General features: G+C 36.3%; 1 protein-coding gene across 2 annotated transcripts; it reads left to right on the top strand.

The window, feature by feature from the left end:
- The first annotated feature begins 1,028 nt into the window (after positions 1–1,028).
- On the top strand, positions 1,029–8,554 carry LOC122081021 (agamous-like MADS-box protein MADS3). Of its 2 annotated transcripts, none has more exons than XM_042647959.1 (8): positions 1,029–1,562; positions 5,911–5,989; positions 6,264–6,325; positions 6,457–6,556; positions 7,317–7,358; positions 7,906–7,947; positions 8,100–8,239; positions 8,347–8,554. In XM_042647959.1, the coding sequence occupies exons 1-8, from the start codon at positions 1,381–1,383 to the stop codon at positions 8,435–8,437; spliced, it is 738 nt and encodes a 245-aa protein (XP_042503893.1). In that variant the 5' UTR covers positions 1,029–1,380; the 3' UTR covers positions 8,438–8,554. The 2 variants fall into 2 exon arrangements, with proteins under 2 accessions (XP_042503893.1, XP_042503894.1); XM_042647960.1 differs by having other exon boundaries at positions 1,036–1,562; positions 8,109–8,239.
- The last annotated feature ends 12,965 nt before the right edge of the window (positions 8,555–21,519 follow it).

The raw sequence follows: 21,519 nt of genomic DNA, 5'->3' as shown, positions 1-21,519 counted from the left end.
AGGGGGTTTTTTTTTCTTAAAGGTAAAAGGTAAAAAATAATTTTATTGCATGCATAAGAGCTTGGACAAAGGTCATGAACATGAAGCTACTTGGGTTTGCACATAGTGAGATCCATTACAATGTAGACACGTTTACAAACCAGAATAGGGATTGGTGTATGCACTTTGCAAATTGCATGGGGGGTGAATGGATTTTGATTAGACAGAGATATAGAGACAGGATAACTAGATAACCGGACATTGTAAATGAAGGTAGCAAGTCTTATCATCTTGTCAAGAAGGGATGGGATACAATGGTCAATATATTAATTAGTAATGGGTGGTGTTGGGTCATCATTTTGACACTTTTAGTGTTGGCATGGTCCATGGGGACGCGGGTGAGGCCGACACCGACGGTATATATTCTCTCTCTCTCTAGTACCAAATATTACCTTATTACGTCACCTGACGGCGTTATTGTTCCACTCTGGCGCATCCTAGAGACTGCACGCCTTCCCCCCTTCGAGAACTCGACACGTAGCCTGACACTTTTTAGTTCTTCTCTTTTTTCTTTGGCAAACTCTATAGCGTATACCGAGTCTCACTGACACTATTACCCACCACACATTTAATCACCACTTTTCCTCGCTTCTCCTCCTCCCCCTCCTCCCTCCGTCCTGCCCTACCAATATTGGTCCAGAGGACCAGAGACCCCTCTCTCTCTCTCTCTCTCTCTCTCTACTTACAGGTCCAGCCAGGGGGAGCATAGTAAAGGGTGGAGAGAGAATGAAGGAACAAGTGCAACAGTAGTGGTAGTCCCTAGACCCTACTACAAGAGTGAAAAAGATGGTAAAGGAGAGAATATGAGCAGGGGGGGAAAAGAGGAAATAAGGAGGATTTCCATTTTGTTATAAGGGAGGATAGTTTAGGTGTGAATAGTCATAGTTAGTAGTAGTAGTAGTAGAAGTGTTGTGTGAATTCGGTTAAGTTTAAGAGAAATCTCCTACTTTTAGTACAAAGGAATCATCAGAACCCTATTTGCTGCTCTCTCTCCTCTCTCATTCTCTCTCTCTCTCTCTCTCTCTCTCTCTCTCTCTCTCTCATCCCCCTTCTGTGTAAAATCTATACCATCTATATGTATATTTGCTCGGTGTGCTGTGCACCACCCATCAGAGAGAAACTGACTTATTATTAGATTTACCCTTCCCTTCCCTTCCATCTGCTGCTATACAGAAGGGCAAGGAGAGAAAAAGAGAGGGAGAAAGGGAGGGTGGGAGAGGTTGAGGAGACACTTGAAAGACACACACACACACACTCTTATCTTATTTTCTCTCTTTGTCTGTGGCCCAGTGCTTGTGATTGTTGTTGTTGTTCTTCTTCTTGCCAGAGAGAGAGAGAGAGATGGGTAGGGGACGAGTGGAACTGAAGAGGATCGAGAACAAGATTAATCGTCAGGTGACCTTCTCCAAACGGAGAAACGGTTTGCTTAAGAAAGCTTATGAGCTATCGGTGCTGTGTGATGCTGAGGTTGCTCTTATCGTCTTCTCCAGTCGCGGCAAGCTCTATGAGTTCGGAAGCTCCGGGTATACACATCTTCCTTAGCGACTTACACTAATAACCTCACACACCCACTCACCTCTCTACCTCTTTCTCTCTCTTCACCTTCATTTATTTTGCACTGAAAAATGGTTATTTTTACTTCCTTACCTTCGGATCTCTCTCTCTCTCTCTCTCTCTCTCTCTCTCTCTCTCTCTCTCTCTCTCTCCTCTCCCTGGATTTTTTTTTTTTTTTTTGATAAAGATTCTCCCCCTGGACTGCTTTGTGATTTTTCCTGAGCATCTTTTTACTTGTTAATGCGATTTACTTTTTCGTTATTTTTTTGGGATGAGTTGAGGTTTAATGATTTCTTTACCTCTGTGGTGCATGGTGGTGTTATCGTCCTCCTGGCTTTCCTGTGGTTATGGTTGTATAGAGTGCACTTTAACCTCTGTGATTCTCTATCTCCCTCTGTGCAGCTTCTCGAAAGAGAAGCCAATGATGTCTTGCAGACTCCTGATACTGAACCAAGTTTCCTAATCTTCGGCCTCCTTTCCTTCCTCGAGGCAAGGACTTCCAATGGCTTCTCAACACGTTTCATTGTACCCCCTCTCTGTGTTTCTCTCTCTCTCTCTCTGAAATCCAAGATTATGCTCTCGTGGTCTTTCATCTACTCTTTTTTTCTTCTCTTTCTCTGAGAGGAGGTTTCTTGGTTAAAGGGTTTGACTTCTTTGAAAAAAAAAAAAATGAAACAAAACAAGAACTCCCCCTCTTATTGTGAAAGATATCTGGGTAAATGGTATTAACCGATGGAAGGATGTGATCTTCAAAAGGGAAAGAGACATCCTCTAATGTGGGGCTCTCATGTTATTTTGGAATCAGAACTAACTTTCGTCTTTGGAGTGTTTGAAGTTGCGGATCTTTTATTCCAGTTGTTTGCTTTGATGTTGGTTTGTTTCGTAATCTCTTGAGTTTGTCTTTGAGATCTTTGGTGTAGCTTCTGGTCTCTTTTATATTCTTCCTCTCTTTTTTTTTTTTCCCTTCTCTTTAATAAAGTTGTTTTTTATCAGAAAAAATATATATATACTAAACCATTGGATTTTTCCTTTTATTTTTTTGGGTTTATTTTTAACTTTTTTTTTTTTTTTGGAAGGAGAGAGCCAGAAAGGCCAGCTCGGTTATAGAGCAGAAATATTTCATTAGATAAACCAACCAAACATGCTGCATGAAAGCCTTCTTTTCATTTTTCTGAAACTGTTTTTCTTTTTTTTTTGGTAGAATTTTTTTCTGAATCTGGTGACAACCATAGCCTTATGAGTTACTTTTTGATCAATGCACAACACCCATTTGGAAGGATAAATAATTCAGTTCTTCTGATATATGAAACTGATTTTAACCATTATTGGTCTTAGTCTTCTTTAAGTTTTCTCTAGCAAATAGATACATCTACATGATATTACCTATGTGTTGAGGTTCTAATACTATTGTTGTGAATTATATCTATTTTTTCTCTGATTAAAACAAGAAGAAACTAGTGTGAAGACTTTGGAAGAGCTTGCAATATTACATCCCCAAGCCCCCACCCAAAAAAAAAAAATCCTTTACTAGTTTAAACTTATTCATTGATTTCTAAATCTGAATAAAATTTCTAATCTAATGGAAATAAATGAGAACTGTAATGGTCTTAATTTATTTTGCTTGTCGAACTTCTCTTTTTGTTTTTTATATCTTGCATTACTGGTAGATCTAGAGTGTAATGTAGCAAAATTTCAACTGGTTTATTTAAACATGCATGATAATAATTTGCTTGAGTTTTATTATTTTCTATTCTATTTGAGTATTATGTGTACCAGTCAAGAAGTTGCACTTCTTTTTATTAATTGACTGTCTTTATGAAGAATGTGTAAGGCAATCCTTATATACATGTGTATTGTTTCTTTCAATGTCATATAAAATGTCCTTTTATCCTCTATTTTCTTTATCTGATTTGAATTTTGACTTCCAAATATGGGGTTAGTGTGAACATGAGGAGATCCATTTAAAACATTACAACAAGGTTATGTTCAAGTATACAGTAGAACAATGACTCCAACAACATTTGTTAGATGAACATCTTGGAAGGGGATGATTTTTGGTGGATCTGTCCAATTTATATAGAAAGATAGTTTGATATTCAATAACAAGAAATTTGGTCCTTGTTTTACGAGGAACCTAATAAATAGGTCAATTTTTGGAACAATTTCTATGATACAAAGTTTATCTCTTTTTATTTTGGGATTCTGAGGCAAGGTGGAGGAAGGTTAACTTTTCTGATGTATGGAATTACCAAGTGCAAACTGAACTTGGTAGGACTACAATTCAGTTGAAACCCCCAAAGCCAGAGAAGCAAGAGTAATTTAGTGTTGGTTTTTGTTAGAACTGCAGAACAGTTTTTAATGGGATAATTGGTAATTAGATTTTACAATGTCACCCTATGAAAGAGCTAAGTGAACAGATCCAAAACATGTACACTTATATAGGAGCATTTCTTTTAATGGAAATCCTACCTGTACATGGAAATCTATAAAAGAGTGAGGTAGGTCTGGCTTCTCTTGTAAAAAATGATGTATCTAATGCACGAGGTTCCCACCATTGTCAAGTATGGAAATAGGTGTCATATTTTATACTTGAAAATGAACTATTGGATAAAATTTATGGCCCTATTCTGAAGTGTCCAGGTAACATTGATTGAATTCCTTAACATGGCTCTTAACTGGAATGCTAAAAGTGTGGAGAAAGTGAAGCAACCAACTAGATTTTTGTCCATTTCTTGTTTCTAAATAGTTATCGATGAATTAACATTATACACTAGTATTTTTTTTAAGGAAAATGATGCACACTGTTGGTAGCACATGTCTTCTCACACACTATCTCCTCCTTAACCATGTGGACCCTCCTTATATACCATATCGTCAAGCACTGTTAATGACATCAATGGTTATCAAGATTTATTGACTCCATTTTTATCTCCCTCTCATAAAGCTCTATTCCAATGATTCTTTTTTCCCTTTATTTTTTGTTTTTTAGATATTTATGTATTTTTTATATGGTACAATAGGCTTAATACTTGGTAAATTGTTGTACTTTTGGGTGTTTCAATGTGAGCCCATGTGAGTTAAGGTCTTCTAATGGTGAGAATCTCACAATTGAGTGGGTGAGTGAGTAGTATTCCTCCCTGGCCCATGTTATCATGCACTTTTCTTTATTTTCTAATATATTTTGAGTCCTTATTTTTAATTGCATCAACTCCCTCTCATTTTGAATAGAATTTTTATTTTTGTTTCACCAAAGAAAAAAAAAAAAAAAATCCTTCTCAATCTACCAATGACTTGGTGTAAGATACCAATATATGCGGGTTAGTAGTAGATCTGCTCTGCCTTTTCTATATTACTAAAATTCAATTTCACATACTGAGTACGGAAACTCTTTGTTGGTATCATTATATAATGATTGTTGGGTGTACTTGATTTGATAGAACTCCGATAAATTGAATAAAGTTTTAAAACAATTAATTGGAAAATTGCTGTTATTTTATTATGAGAAACAAGATTCATTTTATTGTAATTTACATTGTACAATTTAATATGTAGTATGTCGCTATGGATGCGCACCATGGGTACAGATAGTAGGATATGGTTTATCTGCTTCATTTTAGTCGTCTTCTTCTCTTTTCCTTTTATTTTTTATTTTTTGGATTTTTTTTTTTTTTTTTTTCTTTTTGCTAACGACGATTAATCAGGCCTTCGGCCTGACTAGTCACGCGGGTCCATACCGACCCCACAACCGCATGGACCAGGACATACTACAGTTAAATGAGAACCATTGAAAGTAGTAAAAAGCACTAAACACCCTGTGTGAGTAGCCCAAGGTGTGCCTAACGGGAGTCAAACTTAGAACGTCCGAGTTTACTACTCGTACCAAGTTTTTTGTCTAAACAGCAGACACATTAAGTCCTGATACCTAATACAATTTCCAAATCTCATCTTTTACTCCAATTTCCAGCCAAGACCATATTAAAGATGAATTATATATCCCCCCAGTGTATTTTCCCATATCACATTTTGCTTGCTATGGTCTTTCCTTCAAAGTGCCATGCCCATCAAATGGAGTACATTGTTGCCTCAACATAAAAAAAGAAAAAAGTCTGTTTTTTTCACAATTTCTTGTGAATTAGATTTATTTTCATAGAATAGTTTGAAAACACAGTGTTATGAGTGAGTTAGATAATAGTAACAGCAAAATCAAAAACTAGGCTTGAAAGATAATCCACCTTATGGCTTACATGTCACTGCTTATTATTTTCATTATCTATTTATGTGAACTATCTAATAATGCATTTTTTGATAAATTTTCAGTATGAACAAAACCCTAGAGCGATACCAAAGATGCTGTTTCATACCTCAAGATGCCACTGATGCTGTTCGCGAAACACAGGTTTTTGGTTGATAAAGTTTTGTTAGTTACTATACTTGTCATGATGAACATTTAATAATGAAATTTAGAATTGTACATGTTTTGGGTTATTTCTCTAATGTTGGAATGAACTCTTGTCTTAATTTTGGTCATGCAAAGCATTTTATTAATAGAGATGGAAGGGGGTATCTAAATACATGAGTTAGATGGTGGAGAATGATTTTGTATTTAGCTAATGCTTTCTTACTATATTCTTTGCCTCCCCTCTCTTTCTCTTTTCCATTGGTTGTTGCAGAGCTGGTACCAGGAAGTCTCTAAGTTGAAGGCAAAATATGAATCTCTTCAGCGCTCACAGAGGTTTTTATTCACCACAATATCACTCAATTTGATAAATTAGTGCCAAGACAAACAATTAAACTGGTTCATTAATCTACTAACACTGTTTTTCTCCAATTCCATAATAATTGTTATTGGTAATTTATGTTAAGGCATTTGCTTGGGGAAGATCTTGGTCCACTTAGCGTCAAAGAGCTGCAAAATCTTGAGAAACAGCTTGAAGGATCTTTGTCACAAGCCAGGCAACGGAAGGTAGCTGTTCTTTCTTTAAAAATTTTAATAATGGTTGGAGAACTAAAAATCTTCAGGTTGAGCTGGTTCATAATTTCTTGGTTTTAAGCATAGCTGATGAAGAGAAGAAATTCTAGTGGCTTTGGAGGGCTAGAGTTGATGGGTTCTGTTATAGCTAAGATGGATGTTTGGCAAAACTTACGTATGATAAAACAAGTAATGATAAAATTCGAGTTAATTGAAAAGTAGCTCTGATACATGATAAGTTACGAGAAAGACGTTTAAGGTGGTATAGCCCTGTTCAATGGAGGTTTTTAGATGCTTTAGTACAAAGTATTAATTTGATTCATAATGAAAGAACTAAAAGAGTCAAGGGCATACCTAAAATGACTATGGGAGAAGTCTTGTATTAAGCATGACTTCAAATAATGCTGATTTGAGGGTAAAATTCCATGTAACCAACCCCATTTAGTTGGGATAAGGCTAAATTGTTGTGTAGTGGTGGTAGTGGTGGTGAGTATCTTTGCATGTACCATTGGGAAACACAAACTCACTAATGCTTAATCAAATAGGGATCCTATAGAACCACATTTTTACACTATTTTATCAATCAAAATTCTTAAACTTGCTTATTTTTTGGAAAATCTAAGCTATTCAATCACAGCAATTGTAGAACTCACTATTCTTATAGAGTTCCATTGTTCTAATGAATATTTTCCTCTATTTCACTATAATCATAAAGTTGAGATCCATGATATCCTTTAATGTTTTCAAAGTGCAGACACAAATTATGATGGAACAAATGGAAGAACTCCGCCGAAAGGTATACATTTATAAGAAGTTAGAAATCCTTGACAAGTTTTCTTAACCTTCACTAATTGTCAAATAAGGGAATCACTCTCTTATACACATATTTGTTGTCTATGAAAGTTCATATTAACATCACAGATCTCCTTTTAACAGCCATGTATAACTATTTGAAGTGGATCATGGATAGTTTGATGAACAATAAGGAGGAGCTTACAGATATTATTGTTAATTCCAATCTGATAAATTTCATTGCATGTCCTTTCAACCCATGAAGGCACTTCCATTGCCCTCCCTTGTATTTATCTATTGTGATCATGGAGCTCCTATGTTGCCCTAATTATAGATAAAAGGAGTAGGCTAGTCCTTTACACGTGGAGAGCTCTCTCCACAGCTATTGGGCGCTATTAGGGTTAATGACCACCGACTCCTGCACACACATCCATACACTTTTATTCGACAAGGTTCAATCCCACAATCTACTTGTTCTCTGAATATGTTGCTTTCATTTTTTCTTTCCCATCAAGAGCTTACAGCTTTCAAGTTTCGGCTTGCGCTTGCAGGAACGTCATCTTGGAGACATAAACAAGGAGCTCAAAAATAAGGTTTTTCCTCAGCCTTTGATCATCATATAAATATACAGTAATAATGATAAGATTATAAAAATGGCGACCATTACTCAAAAGAAAAACTTTTACGCTTCTTGTTGTTTTGGTTCTACTAATAGTATCCTTCCATTTCTCTCATGTTTGATTAGTTGTTTCAGATTGAAACTGAAGGACCTGCTGCACTTAGAGCCATTCAGTGCTCATGGGAGTCAACTCCAGTGGTTGGAACCAGCAGTTTTCCTGCACACCCTTCCCAGTCCAACCCTATAGAACCCACTTTGCAAATAGGGTAAAGTCTCTCTCTCTCTCTCTCTCTCTCTCTCTCTCTCTCTCTCTCTCTCTCTCATAGATGGATTGGTAAAGAGGTTGGCTCCAATTTAATTGTTGTTGGAACAGGTACCACCACTTTGTTCCACCTGAAGGAACAAGTACCATTCCTAGGAGCTTAGCTGGAGAGAGTAACTTTATCCATGGATGGGTCCTCTGAACTCTGAACCACACACAGCAAAAGACCCAAATTATATGGTTGATTATATTCCATGTGGGTAAACATAGAGTTTGCTGAAATATTGACATATTTATATATTTGCATGGTTTTTTATGATATGGTTTCTCACAATCGATCTCTCAAAGAAGTTGGAGATCATTACAGGCGAAATGACCAAAATGGCCTTGAAGGGTAAACATGGTTAAAATATAGTCAACCAAATCTGCACAAATGTCTTCAGTAAAAATGATTTTCTTATATTACTTCGTCATACTCAAATTTTTGCCCTCATAAGTCTGGAAAAATCATCTTTTACCAAAAAAATCTGGAAAAATATTCCACTCTAACCCTGTGGGATCCAAGCTGGAGCCAATTTCTATTGACGAAAACCAACTCTGAATTTCATGCCATAAGAAAATAGTTGGAAAATTTTTTAAAATGCAGTTGGAATAACTATTTATAATGGGAATTGTAACCAAGTATGGTGAAAAAATTGGAACCTTAATTTTTGGCCTTGTACGAAAATACACTTATTCAAACACTTCATATATACATATAGGCCGGGATTGTCTAGATGACACCTCTATAAGTATATTTAGAACTTGACACTTTTTAATTGCCTCTCGATCTTTTCTTTTTTTCTTTTTTCTTTTTATGAAACTTGTCTTCTACTAAAAAAAGAAGTGTCAATGTATTTGGGACCTTAGGGGCATTAATAAGAAAATCCTTATATGTAATTCAATGTTAATTGAATATTTAAAATTTGGTACTCTCATGCTTTCGCTCATGTTCTCACTCTCATTCTGCAAATTGGGGCCCAAAGGACTACCTAAGGAATGCTTATTTCGCTCTATTTTTTTTTTTTTTTTTTTTTAATCAGTGGGGATGAGCTTCTAACTCAATGACAGGCAGCTAGACGGTTGAGTCTAGTATAAGTTTAGGAAAGGTCGTTAATTCTACCCCTCTTATGTTCCCTACTACCCTTTTTTGAAATAGTAATAGTGTAGTAATTGTGGTAATAAGTGTGGCCCGGTAGCCCCCCCCCCCCCCTCTTTCTTTCTAACCTTACCATTCTAGCCTGGCTTGCATTTGAAAAAACAAAAAAGTACCAAGAATCTTTTCTGGTGAAGATCGTGCGATTTCTGGGCTCGTTAGCTCTTGTTGTCCATATTTGAGAAATGCCTGAGATTTTGAAGCCCAAAGTGAAGCTTAGGATGGGCTCATCTGACTTAAGAACAGGAGTAAGTTTGGCCTGGCCCACCTCTCAATCAGATACAAAGCCCAAGTTGTGGTAATACAGAGATTGTAGATTCAAGCAAAGTCAGGAGAATCAAAATTCTGTTATAATAATGGCTTCGGATGCAAAGAAGACTACCATCGCCAACTCAAATTTTCTTTATTATGTAATCTTTTCAGGTTACATAAACTAGGGGAAGAAATCAAAAGATTCTATCTATGAGTGTAAAAAACCTTGCTTATGAATGGGTAGTAATAAGGGTGTCAACAAAATTCAGCCAGCCCAAGCCTACCCGAGCCAGCCTTGAGCCTGGACTGAGCCTGGGCTAAGCTTTTCTATTCACCACTGATACCTTTTTTTAAGCACACTATCCACGCACCATTTTCAATCACACCAACCTTGTCTATCTTTATTAATTTTTTCTTTTTTTGCATATATTTTATTGGCTTTTAAAGTCTGAGGATGAGCGGGTGAATTAAGGGTGTTAATCGACTTGGTTTTGGTTTAAATGGTATGGATCGGTTCACTTCACATTTATTTAACTAAAACCATAACCATACCATTTATTAAACGGTTCCACTTTCTGAAACCGTGACTGTTTAGTAAACGATTTCGATTTATTCTATACGGTTTGTAAAATGGTTCACAATCGGTTTGATATAACTTGCAACCATCTTTAAACTGAAGATCATAAGCTTATCAAAACATAATTGGCAACTACAAATAAGAGATTCTATATTAAAGATGGTATGTCTTAATTTGATAATCTAGTGCTATTTATTTGCACGGTCATTCTCAAACATTTAGAACTAATATCATATAATATCCAAATCCAACCTTGTACAGCATAAAATATTAAAATGACAAATGGTTCAGCCAAAATGCCCCATCTATGATAATATAATAACATAGTAACATACTAACATATATGGATTACAAGTTCATGATCTAAAGCCTAAACTTGAACTGAATTGCAATAAATCATACCAAAGCAGGATGGGTACTTAATTTAATTGTTAATTGTTATATGGATTACAGTTCCTTCTTTATTTAATTGTTATACAGATTAATCGGATCGGTTTATATGGTTTTAAACGGTTCAATTTAAACGATTTCAATTCGATTTGAAAACAACGGGTTCCGCAGTTAAAACCGACCCGACCCGACCTGTTTAACTAATCGGCCTGAAACTTGAAACCATAACTGCACCATTTACTAAACAGTTTTGTGATTTCAATGTAAACGGGTTCGATTTCGATTACAAATTCACATCCTTAGGGTGAATGGTGTTCCCACTCTCTCGCCCTTTTCTCATCGAAATGACAATATAAAAGAGCTGCCATGAGGACCTGCTGAGACGGCTTAGGATGCTGACACGTGGTTAAAACCGATCCAACGGTGAAAAATGAAAGAGAGGATTTGGGTCTCCCGGTTTATGGATTTCGGGTCAAAATCGTTGCTCCCTTTCAAACCCTCTCTCTGCCATCACCCGGCTTCCTTTGTTCTCCACTGTCAACAGCGTAAGGCGTCTCTCTCTCACTCTCTCTCTCTCTCTCTCTCTGCAACTCTCAGAGATATCGCATGGCGGTATCCGTAGATATCTCATCTCCAGCTTGCAACAAGCAAACATACCCTTCTACTAGATGAAATTTCATCTCTGAGTTAGTTAATTTGTTCGATTTGATGATTTTCTGTAGCTCTCCTCTAATAAGCCCTTCCTCCGAGCAACGCTAATGGAGTTCTCTACGCACAGGGGTTGATACCCTCCTGCAGAATCGAAAGCCAAATGGTCCGATTTGGTTTACTCGCCCTAAACTGAATCTCGTTCCTCAGGCACCATATGTGAGAACTTCTGTTTTTGCTTTTCCCATTCACTGCTCCCCCAATTTCTTTTTCTTTTGAGGAAAAAAAAAATTATGGGCTGTTCTGTTTGGGCTTCTGTAGGCTATTGGAGAGTCTGAACATGGTTTTCTTTCTCTTTCTTCTTTGTCTCTCATACAATCAGTTCATGGAAAGAAGGAAATGGTAAATGAGGGTTTCAGAGCCGATTTGCAGCTGCGTTTCAGAGCAGGAAGAATAAAGCAATGAGGGTTTCACTAACCACGTTTCAGAGCCCATTTGCAGCCGCTGATGGGAGACGAACTAAGAGGGATAAATGAGGAAGAGTGCGGAAGAGAGAGGATCGAAGAAAGAGCAGAGCAGAAAGAAAGAACGGGGGAGGAAATGATCGAGCAATGAGGGTTTCACGCACTGCGTTTCAGGGCCAAAGCATTAGAAGAGGGGTTTGAAAGGGGAGGGAGCACTTGGGTTTTGATCCGAAATCCACAAAATGGAGACCCAACACAAAATAATCGTAACTGTTGTATTCCGCTCAGCCACGTGTCAACAGTCCAAGGGCTTTCCGCCAGTCCCCACCAATGATCGTCTCGACAGACAATGTTTTCCCGCCCAGCCTAGCCCAATCAGAGTCAAGCTGGGCTGGGTTGCCTAAACCTGAATACCTGATAGAACATGGCCCGGCTGAGAAGGGTTGGGCTGAAGTAAGAGACCTTAGGATTAAGCTCACCCTTACAAAGTAAGAAAAACCAACTGAGCAAATTAAAGGATCAAAATTTCCTGAGGCCACGGGCATAGTTTACCTGACTCATCGGAAAGTGCAATAGAGGGGAGATTAGGAGGGACATAAGGGTGTCACATCCTGATCTTGTTTTCCTTCCCAGTGCTTAAAGTAATCGAACAAAGAAAGGGAATACAAAGAGAGAATGATCTTCCCAACCCTATAAGAATGGGTTCCATACGTATTCCAAAAGTACGTCCTTGTCTATCTAATAACGCATGTTGTCTTCTTCATAGGTGATGTCTTTGTGAACCACGGTTTACATGGACTTTTTATGGCCGTTTGTTTGGAGGTTCTTGTGGAAGACACGACAAGGTATAGACCATGAATGAACGATCCAAATTTATGGTTTGGGGAGCTAAGGCTCAAGTGATTTTCAGCTTTCTCCCATTACTTAGTTTTCTCACATTACCATATCCAGATCTCACTTATTTTTGTTTTCTTTTCGTTTCTGATGACTTATGTGAGCCACTAGCAACAATAACAACAAAAGATAGATAGATAGAGAGAGAGAGAGAGAGAGGACGTAAGGAATCCAAATTCTACACGGTTGGACGGCAACATCAACATCTCTTTTTGTTTTGTAATATTCTCAACTCTCACGTTATATTAGGGGTGTCAATCGGTCGGGCCGATCCGGTTTCGATTGGGTTTAATTGGGCTTGAAAATTTTCAAACGCTACACCGTGTCCGCCCATATAACTATATATAGATGTCAATGTCGAAGATTCTTGGTAATTCAGATAATCCGAGATCATAACCCTAGCATAGTCTCTTGTTTTGGATCTTATCTAGGAGTCAAAACAAACTATGTTGTAGAAATTTTTGGATTACTACATGGTATCAAGCTTGCTAAATGGATGGGCATTGACCATCTTTGAATTGAGACAGACTCTGATCGTTGTTACAATAGTTGTCCTCAAAGGATCTGTCCCTTGGTATGCGCTGCAAAAGTGGCAGTACTTGCAGTCTTATCTCTTTGATATTCGGTGAAAAATCTCATATTACTTCAGAGAAACTAATCTCATTCCTTGCGAAAAAAGTGGTGCTCGAAATGGTTTATCGGTGATCAATCTTCAGGTTCCTCACTCAATTCAAGAGGAGCTTAGGATGAACATTGATGAATGTTAGATCAAACACCAAGAAATAAGATAAAATAAACCAAGACAGATCGCACAACACAGAGATTTAACGAGGTTCACACACCAGGGTGGTGTGCTATGTCCTCGAGCGAATAAGAAGATGTTTTATTATGCAGAAGAGAGATTACACCCAAACAGCGGCGAGAAAACTTGACCTGAAATCCTAGCTCGAAAAATCCCCAAAATACAATGACCTTTCTCAACATGACAACAGTGTATTATATACTTCAAGTCGCGGGTCGACCCATCGGGTCGCGATCAATTTGGTCGAACCATACCACAGGCCTAAACCCTCTATTTTCATCACAGATTTCAGAAAACTTCACATTCGTATAACCACCAAAATATGTCGGATCGAATCAATCTTCAAAACATATCAAGAATTTGAGACAAACTTAACAATGACAAATCTCGATTTCATTTAATAGGGAATTGTGAATCTCCTCCCCTATCAATGACCGTCCTAAAAGTGGGAGGGTGATCTCGAATTTGTCCCTCCTTTTTATGTCTTTGGTGTCTCATAGCCCCAGTTTGTACATCTTCTTTCTTCATTTCATTTAATACATGACCCATTAACCAAAAAAAAAACTAAAAATGGCCCTTTATTTTTAGCTCTGGGCTGTCCTCTTAACCTTTTGGATAATTCCATTTTTTCTGAATATCTCTCTCTCTCCACTAGTTTGATCGCAAGGTCATGTGGGTAGCTGACCACCAAATGAGTCTGGCGCCCATATGCAGTCCTGAATGTCCTCATATTGGTTTTCTTGTTTCCTCTGTTTATGTGTACACTCCCTGATTCTTGTTTAGCCCATAGTTTTGCCATGATACGGATCAGAACACGCCCAAACTTTGAGGATGAGGCCATGTGCCTCCTACTTAGATGTTCAGTTTCCAAGATAATGGAGTAGCTAGGCCATCTTGTGTAAGATATTAGCTTTGAAAATTAATGGTAAAATGTTTTCTTAGTCTCGCAAGAATAGAAAAAGTATTTAGTACAGTACCAAGTACTCCCATATGAAAAGATAATGTGAGAATTTTAACCATACTAATATATATAGAAAATGATCTAGAATGATCACAATTCAAATTTCTGATACAGATTCATTTATGTATTTTTTTTTTTTTCATGTATTAGAGGACTTTTTTCTTATATTTCTTTAGTTAGGATTTTATTTTTTTATTAAAATTTTATATTTTATTTTGTCATTTGATTAACTATGTTTTAATTGAAAATTGATATGTAGGTAAAGACTTTGAGGTCAACTTGTCCATATAATTTTTACTCTATCTAATTTGCCACATGATAGATACTTGCATCAATTGTACCTCTAAACCTAACATCTTAGAATTCTATTCCTTTATTTTATTTTTATTAATTTAGACTTATGAAAAAAAAAGGTAATTTTGGATGGTGTGGATAAGGTACCGAGTAATAGTGATAGATATTACTGATTTCGCACAATAGAAGGTAGGGCATTTAGGGCCCTAGATAAATGTACTTTTCTTTCATTCATTCATGATGCAATAAACTTTTTTCCCTCGAAAAAATGGTTTGAAACAAATAGATAGTTACAATTGAAAGTATAAATGAAAGAAAATGTCTTACATTTTGAGATGGGGCCTTATATGGTTGAAATTGGCTACAAAACTTCACTCATAATTAATCCAAATCATGTCCTTCATGTGCGATATCTAAAAGACATTTTGTTTAAAATTGTATAAGAAAAAGTCCCATTGCACTAGCCGACTGAGAAGAATACCTGATCTAATTTACTTATTTGTCCCACATGGAAAGAAGATCTGGTCATTTTAATTGTTGAATATAAAATAATCTTAATTAGTAATATGTCAAATTTTAAATTTAATTTAATTAAAATACCCCCTTGTATATTAACATATATTCTCGTATATATCTATATATCATACTCAGACAACCATTCGATCTTTCCTGATTTTTCAATGGTTTACTTTGCCATTTGACAATCACTGTTTGAGATGCAACTAAAATATGTGCCTTTTCACAAAATTTCAACCAAAACCAACTTAACCGGTGGCAGACAAAAGCCAATATTGACCAAAAAATTTAATTCGGTATGCCAATTTAGAACCCTACGCGTAAAAGTAAAAGTCAAAGTCAAGTAATGACCACAACTCTCATGAGCTTATCAGAATTTGCTTTTTGACTTTTTCTTCTCCAACCTACAGTTTTATGAACACACCGAATTATAACCGAGCATGTCTCAAGCCATATTTTTTTCCATCTAAGAATTTAATAGCTTTGGCTTGTAACGCTCTAAGAATTTAATAGCTTTGGCTGGTAACGCACGGGGGTTGCACAGTGAACTTGGTACAAATCATAAATTTGAATGTCTTAAGTTTAATTTTCACTAGGCAAATGTTGGACCATTTACACAAGGTATTTCGTGCTCTTTATTGTTTTCAGTAAAAGTTGAATGATTCTCATTGATAATAAAAAAAACTTTGGCTTGTGATGAAAATCTTACAATGTCACCATTACATTTTAGGATTCGACTCCTCTACAACTCTGGGATGTGCTGCCAATTTGGTGGCACAGAATGGATGGACGACATGTGGTGCACTTTAGATCTAAGGGAGGTGACCAATGATGATGCAAGATTCACCTAAAGATGTGAAACATGGGATTGGGCAAATCTAAAGGCAAAAAACCCTCTTCCCTATTCCTTATTCCCTATTCCCTATTCCCTATTCGTTTCGGTCTCCCACAATTCCATTCCTCCTCTCCCTCTTCGTTTCTACTACTCTGTCTCCCACCCAGCCCATGCCCAGCCCAACTTAAATTCTAAAAAACATGGTCTTCTTCTCCAAGAATCCTGTAAAATTGAAATTTAATTCCTCTTCTTTCAATCTGAGTATCTCCAAGAATCTTCAAAACCTTAAATCCAGTAGCTCTGAATCCTACAAAACTTGAATCGAAATTCCTTATCTCAGTCTTAGTAGAAATCTAATTTGTAGTGGTTTTCTCAGCCTTATGTTATTCCAACCAAAAATTTCTTGTGCAATCCCATTTTTTTCTAAACATAGCGAAAGAATGGAGTTTCAAGACAAACAAACATAGCAAAAGAATGGGGTTTGCAGTCAACTATGTTTTAATTTTTACATAGTTGTTCCCTTGTATTTATCTATTGTGACCATACTAATCGTCAATTGCCTTGTCACTTACCACTTGCCTCTATTTATTTTGAAGTCAAAAGACTCAAAAATAACATAAATTGAAATTTTAATTGTTTGTATAAAATAAACTACATTTTTAAAATTCTAAATTTTATATATAAGTTTTTTTATGGTATACTATTTTATTTTTTGTATAAGGTCGACCTAGAAATAAAGGAAGCCTTAATTAATGACATATTCCCAATTCTTCTTCTTGATGGATAATCCTGTCCCATGATCCATGAATGGAGGAATGCTTCTAACTTCTTGGGTAAGTTAGGTGTACAGCAGAGGCGTGGATTGCAAGTAGGTACACGGGGTTGTGCGGCTGGGCCATCCACATCTGGTAACAGCTAACGCACATTTGGCCATTTTATAAAAAAAAAGCCTCAAAATTCAAAACTGGATAATTCATTGATGTGATGGTCAGAAATAACTGGATAATTGGTGGACCCGTTTAGAAGCCTAACTCTAGGGTTTAAAAAATTGAAATTGGATTGAATTTTCGAAAAAGTGGGATCAGGATCCGGATTGGAATCGACTAGAATTGACCCATGTGAGTAGGAATCGGGGCGAAAAAGCTTTCGTACAGGATCGGCCTCTACCAGTTTCAAATCAGTCTGTATTCACCTGGTCGGTCGGTTTCACCTTTACATCTTTATTAAAAATGGGGTTTTGATGATTTTACCCTTGATCCTATATCAACACATAATCTAAGATTTTGCAATTCAAAAACCTTGAATTGGATGGATAGGGTGAATTGTCAATTCAAATTGTAATTGTTGTACAGATGGTGGGATGCAAGAGAGCACTGAGAATGCATAAGAAAGCATCCACATGGGTGTCAATTTGTATTTCAGGTGTAGTTATTAATGGGCGCAAAGGCTACGTTCTCCCACATAAATCATTTTTCTTATATACAGATATGATTAAAAGAAGCTTGAACGACAAGGTGGCCCCTACAACTAAACATAGTGGAGGCAAAATTACCACCCCACCACTCACGAAAGGTAGAAATCTAATATTTGTTGATGTTTTCATGTGCGCTTCCCTTGGTCCCTTGCTTTAGTGTAGGGGTTGCATTGCTTTTTAGAGAATTATTTCTTTATTGTTTTCAAAAATAAATTGAAAGTGACATATCAATATATGTCATTATCAAAAAGTGTCATTAATATGCATATTTTTTTAGTATTAAATATATATATATATATATATATATATATATATATATGTATGTGACATATCAAAATGATATAAAAAATAAAATTATAAATTATTTGACAATTGGCAATTGAAAATCCTTAGAGAAAGACAATCCTAGCCTGATAGATGACACATGATAATAGGCAAGAATGGTTGATAGCCATAAGGCATCATAACTTAAAATATTTGATTCAAACAATCCAACAAATTCCAATACAATATATCCCACTAGTTGGAAGGGGTGGGTGGGGGTGGCTCACTGCATTGACAATCATAAATTATAATTGTCATAGTCGTACTATACTCAACATAGCATAAAACTGACTAGGATTCATATCCGGTTATACTATTTTTTTTTTTTTTTTTTTTTGATAAATCGGTTATACTATTGTTAGTGGTACTACTACTCATCATACACAAAACTGATTATAATTCAAATGACCAGTCATATATATAACTTTAGATCTTAGAATCTTATAATTAATATGAGATCCTTAACTTGCTTTTCTTTATCTCTATAAAGTCCTGTTTCGATGATTCGTTGAAGATGACTTCTATATATCCATCAGTTGCATTCTCTATCACTATCACGGATATAAAACTCTTCTAGCAAAATTTAGGAGTCTTGCTCCTCTTTTTTCAAGATAAGATTAGAAAAAATGCTCTTGCTCACTCTATTGCTAAATGGGTAATGTCGTTTCCCCCCATCACAGCCGATGGAAGACCTTGTTTCGTGAGAAACTCTTTGAGTTTGTACACCCTTTTCTGTTTTTAGAAGGCTTAATGAATTTTGTCTTAAAAAAAAAGTTAATTCTATTAGTATAGCATAAGTTTATTTCATTGGCCAACTTATTATGGGTTTTAATTAGCTACACAAATTTCATATATTGGCCCAAGTTCTTCTATTTGAAGATCAATTAGAAAAATTGAAATTTTCAAAGAATACTTGAGAGAGAAAGAAGTTATATGGTTGATGACTTTGTAGTTTAACACATTATCAATCCGAAACATGTCCCATATATGGAAGGTTAGAATCCTTTAGTTAGGAAATCCTTTTTATTCCCACCTAAAGGGATGACTTATCATTCTATTAATGAAAAAAAATAATAAATAAATATCATGCCCACATTTCCTTTCCAGCTCACCATCCTATAATTTCTTTCCCGGATTTTTTTATGTGAGAGCGTAAAACAAGTAAGTTACACTTTAATATTCCACTTTACTTGGAAAACAGAAAAGTGCGGACTCATTCTAACCTAAAATTTTTAGGAGAAATATTTAGTGAATTTTTCTGGGAGTTAAGAATTTAAAAACAAGAAAGATAGATTGATAATTACTACTTAGATAATTATTAGTGGTACTTAGATCATTATTAGTGGTAATTGATAAACATCATGGATATGGGCACTCTATTAGAAAAGGATCTATCATTCATTGTCGCTAAACTTCAACAAATTACCCCTCAAAGAGAGGGATCCAAAGTAACAAAAATTAAGGATTATGTTTTCCTTCACTCAAGGTTTTACGAGATTCTCTTCACAGATATATGACTATGGTCAAACTTTGGGTTCATCGTTAATTCCTATCCTCTATTGTTTATGGTTTGAAGTACTTAGATCACCATGGGTGGAGAGAAATTGAATAAAAACAATCGATCACCCAATACAGGGAGTCAGTGACGAGTGGTGTAACTTTGGTTGAACTTTGGATCCATTATTAATTATCACACCCTATTGTTCATTGATGGTTTGAAAATTATAAAAAAAAATAAAAAACTTAATCTGAAAAAAAAAAAAGATAGACACTATATTGTAAGTTTACATAAAGAGTGTCATTATTTAGTTTAGTTTAATATAATTAATTATTGAGAGGTGATTTGCCGCAACAAACTTAGTACGAGACGTAAACTCGGACGTCCTAAATTTGACTTCCACTAGGCACACCTTGGGCCACTCACATGGGGGGTGTTTAATGCTCTTCACTACTTTCAGTGAAAGTTGAATGGTTCTCATTCAACCCCCGTATGATCCAGTCCATGCGGTTGTGGGGTCAGTGAGGATCCACGGGACTAGTCAGGCTGAAGGCGTAGATACCTGTTTGTTAGTAAAAAAATAAATAAAAATTTAACACCCATTGGAAGGGGTGTCAATCGATCGGGCCGATCTGGTTTCAATTGGGCTTGAAGACTTTCAAAGGTTGCACTGTGTCCACCCATTTAACTAATCAAGATTAGTTATTGAGGGCATAGTACGCTTTATATTCGGTCAGTCAGCCTCGAGCTACAATCAAGCTATCTTAATCCAACTTTAGTCGGGCCTTAACCGGGCTACGGACATGTTTAATGTTAAACGGGCTTTAACCTGTTTTTAAACGGGTCCTCTTTAAAATGTGCTCTTATATTCTAGCCCACTGATGCAAACCCAAAATGACAATAAATCAATAAATGATACAAAATATAACCATTATTTAAAATGTGAACATGTATTTACTTTTTAGTTTTACTCTTTAATTTGGGAGGTAAAATAGTTATTCTACAATCATTAAATAGCCAGACCAAGTCGGTGCATAATAGGCCGGTCTCGATCGGGTGTTATCGATAGGTCTCGATCGGGTGTTATCGATAGGTCTCGATCGGGTGCTCGACCGATCGAGCTCAAGCCCATCACGTTTAATAAATAGTCTGGGCCAAGCCGATCTATAAATGATCGGTCTCGATCAATTTAGTTAGGCCAGGCCACGAATTGACACCCCTACCCATAGGTCACCATAGGGACTAATAAGAGGGCATGCATAAGCATCTAAAGGAAAGGGCAGAGTGGTTGTTTCACAACCTTAGGTGAGAGGGTGTAAGAGGAATATATGATTTCCCAAGCCACTAGGAGAGGAAATGGTGGCATCTTCTCTCAATCTCTCTTTTCCTCAAAATAAAATGACTTTACTTCTCTCTTCTATACTTAATTATAAGAATCTGAAATCAATTGATTTGAATCAAAATTGACCACGATCAATCAAATCAATTTCTACCGATTCAAATCAAAATCGACCCTGACTGATTTGATTCCTTATTCCTGTTTTTGAAACCTTTGCTCTATGTCGGTTGCTGAACCTTATCTCTCTGCTAAATAAATATGGGATGAGATCGAAAAAAAAATCGTCTGCAATTTCGATCTCATACAATTCCGTAAAATATCACCTTCAGGGGTGGCACGTCTATTGATACCAATGCAATGATTTAGATCTGATTTAAATACATTTTCACTGATTTAAGGTTTTATTAGTTGTACCAGATCTGGACCAGTGTATTGGTATCAATACACGTGTCACCCCTTGAAAGTGATATTTCACGAAATTGTACGAGATCGAAATTGCAGACGATTTCAACCTGATGAGACCGTGAATTGGGTTGGTAGCTTATTTATTTCTTCCTTTTTACTGAGTGTGTGTGTCTACACGCGCGCGCTCGAAAGGGAGAATGAGGTCAGACGTTCCATTCAAAAATGAAAAGTATCTGGTCAACCCTTTTAATTGGTTTCTAATTTTTAACCCAAAAAAAGAAAAAGAAAAACCCCCTTTTAAGATTTTGGGTAGAAAAAACCTTTTAAGATGAGGTAAACAATCCAACGACAGATTTAAAATAAAAAAATAATAATAATAAAAAAACCACCACCATTAAAGAAGTCGGTGAGGTTGG

This window comes from Macadamia integrifolia, chromosome 6 (genome assembly GCF_013358625.1).
Source record: "Macadamia integrifolia cultivar HAES 741 chromosome 6, SCU_Mint_v3, whole genome shotgun sequence".
In the NCBI taxonomy this organism is placed as follows: domain Eukaryota; kingdom Viridiplantae; phylum Streptophyta; class Magnoliopsida; order Proteales; family Proteaceae; genus Macadamia; species Macadamia integrifolia.
Note: the sequence above shows the minus strand (reverse complement) of the source record. Positions and strands in the feature narration are given on the sequence as shown.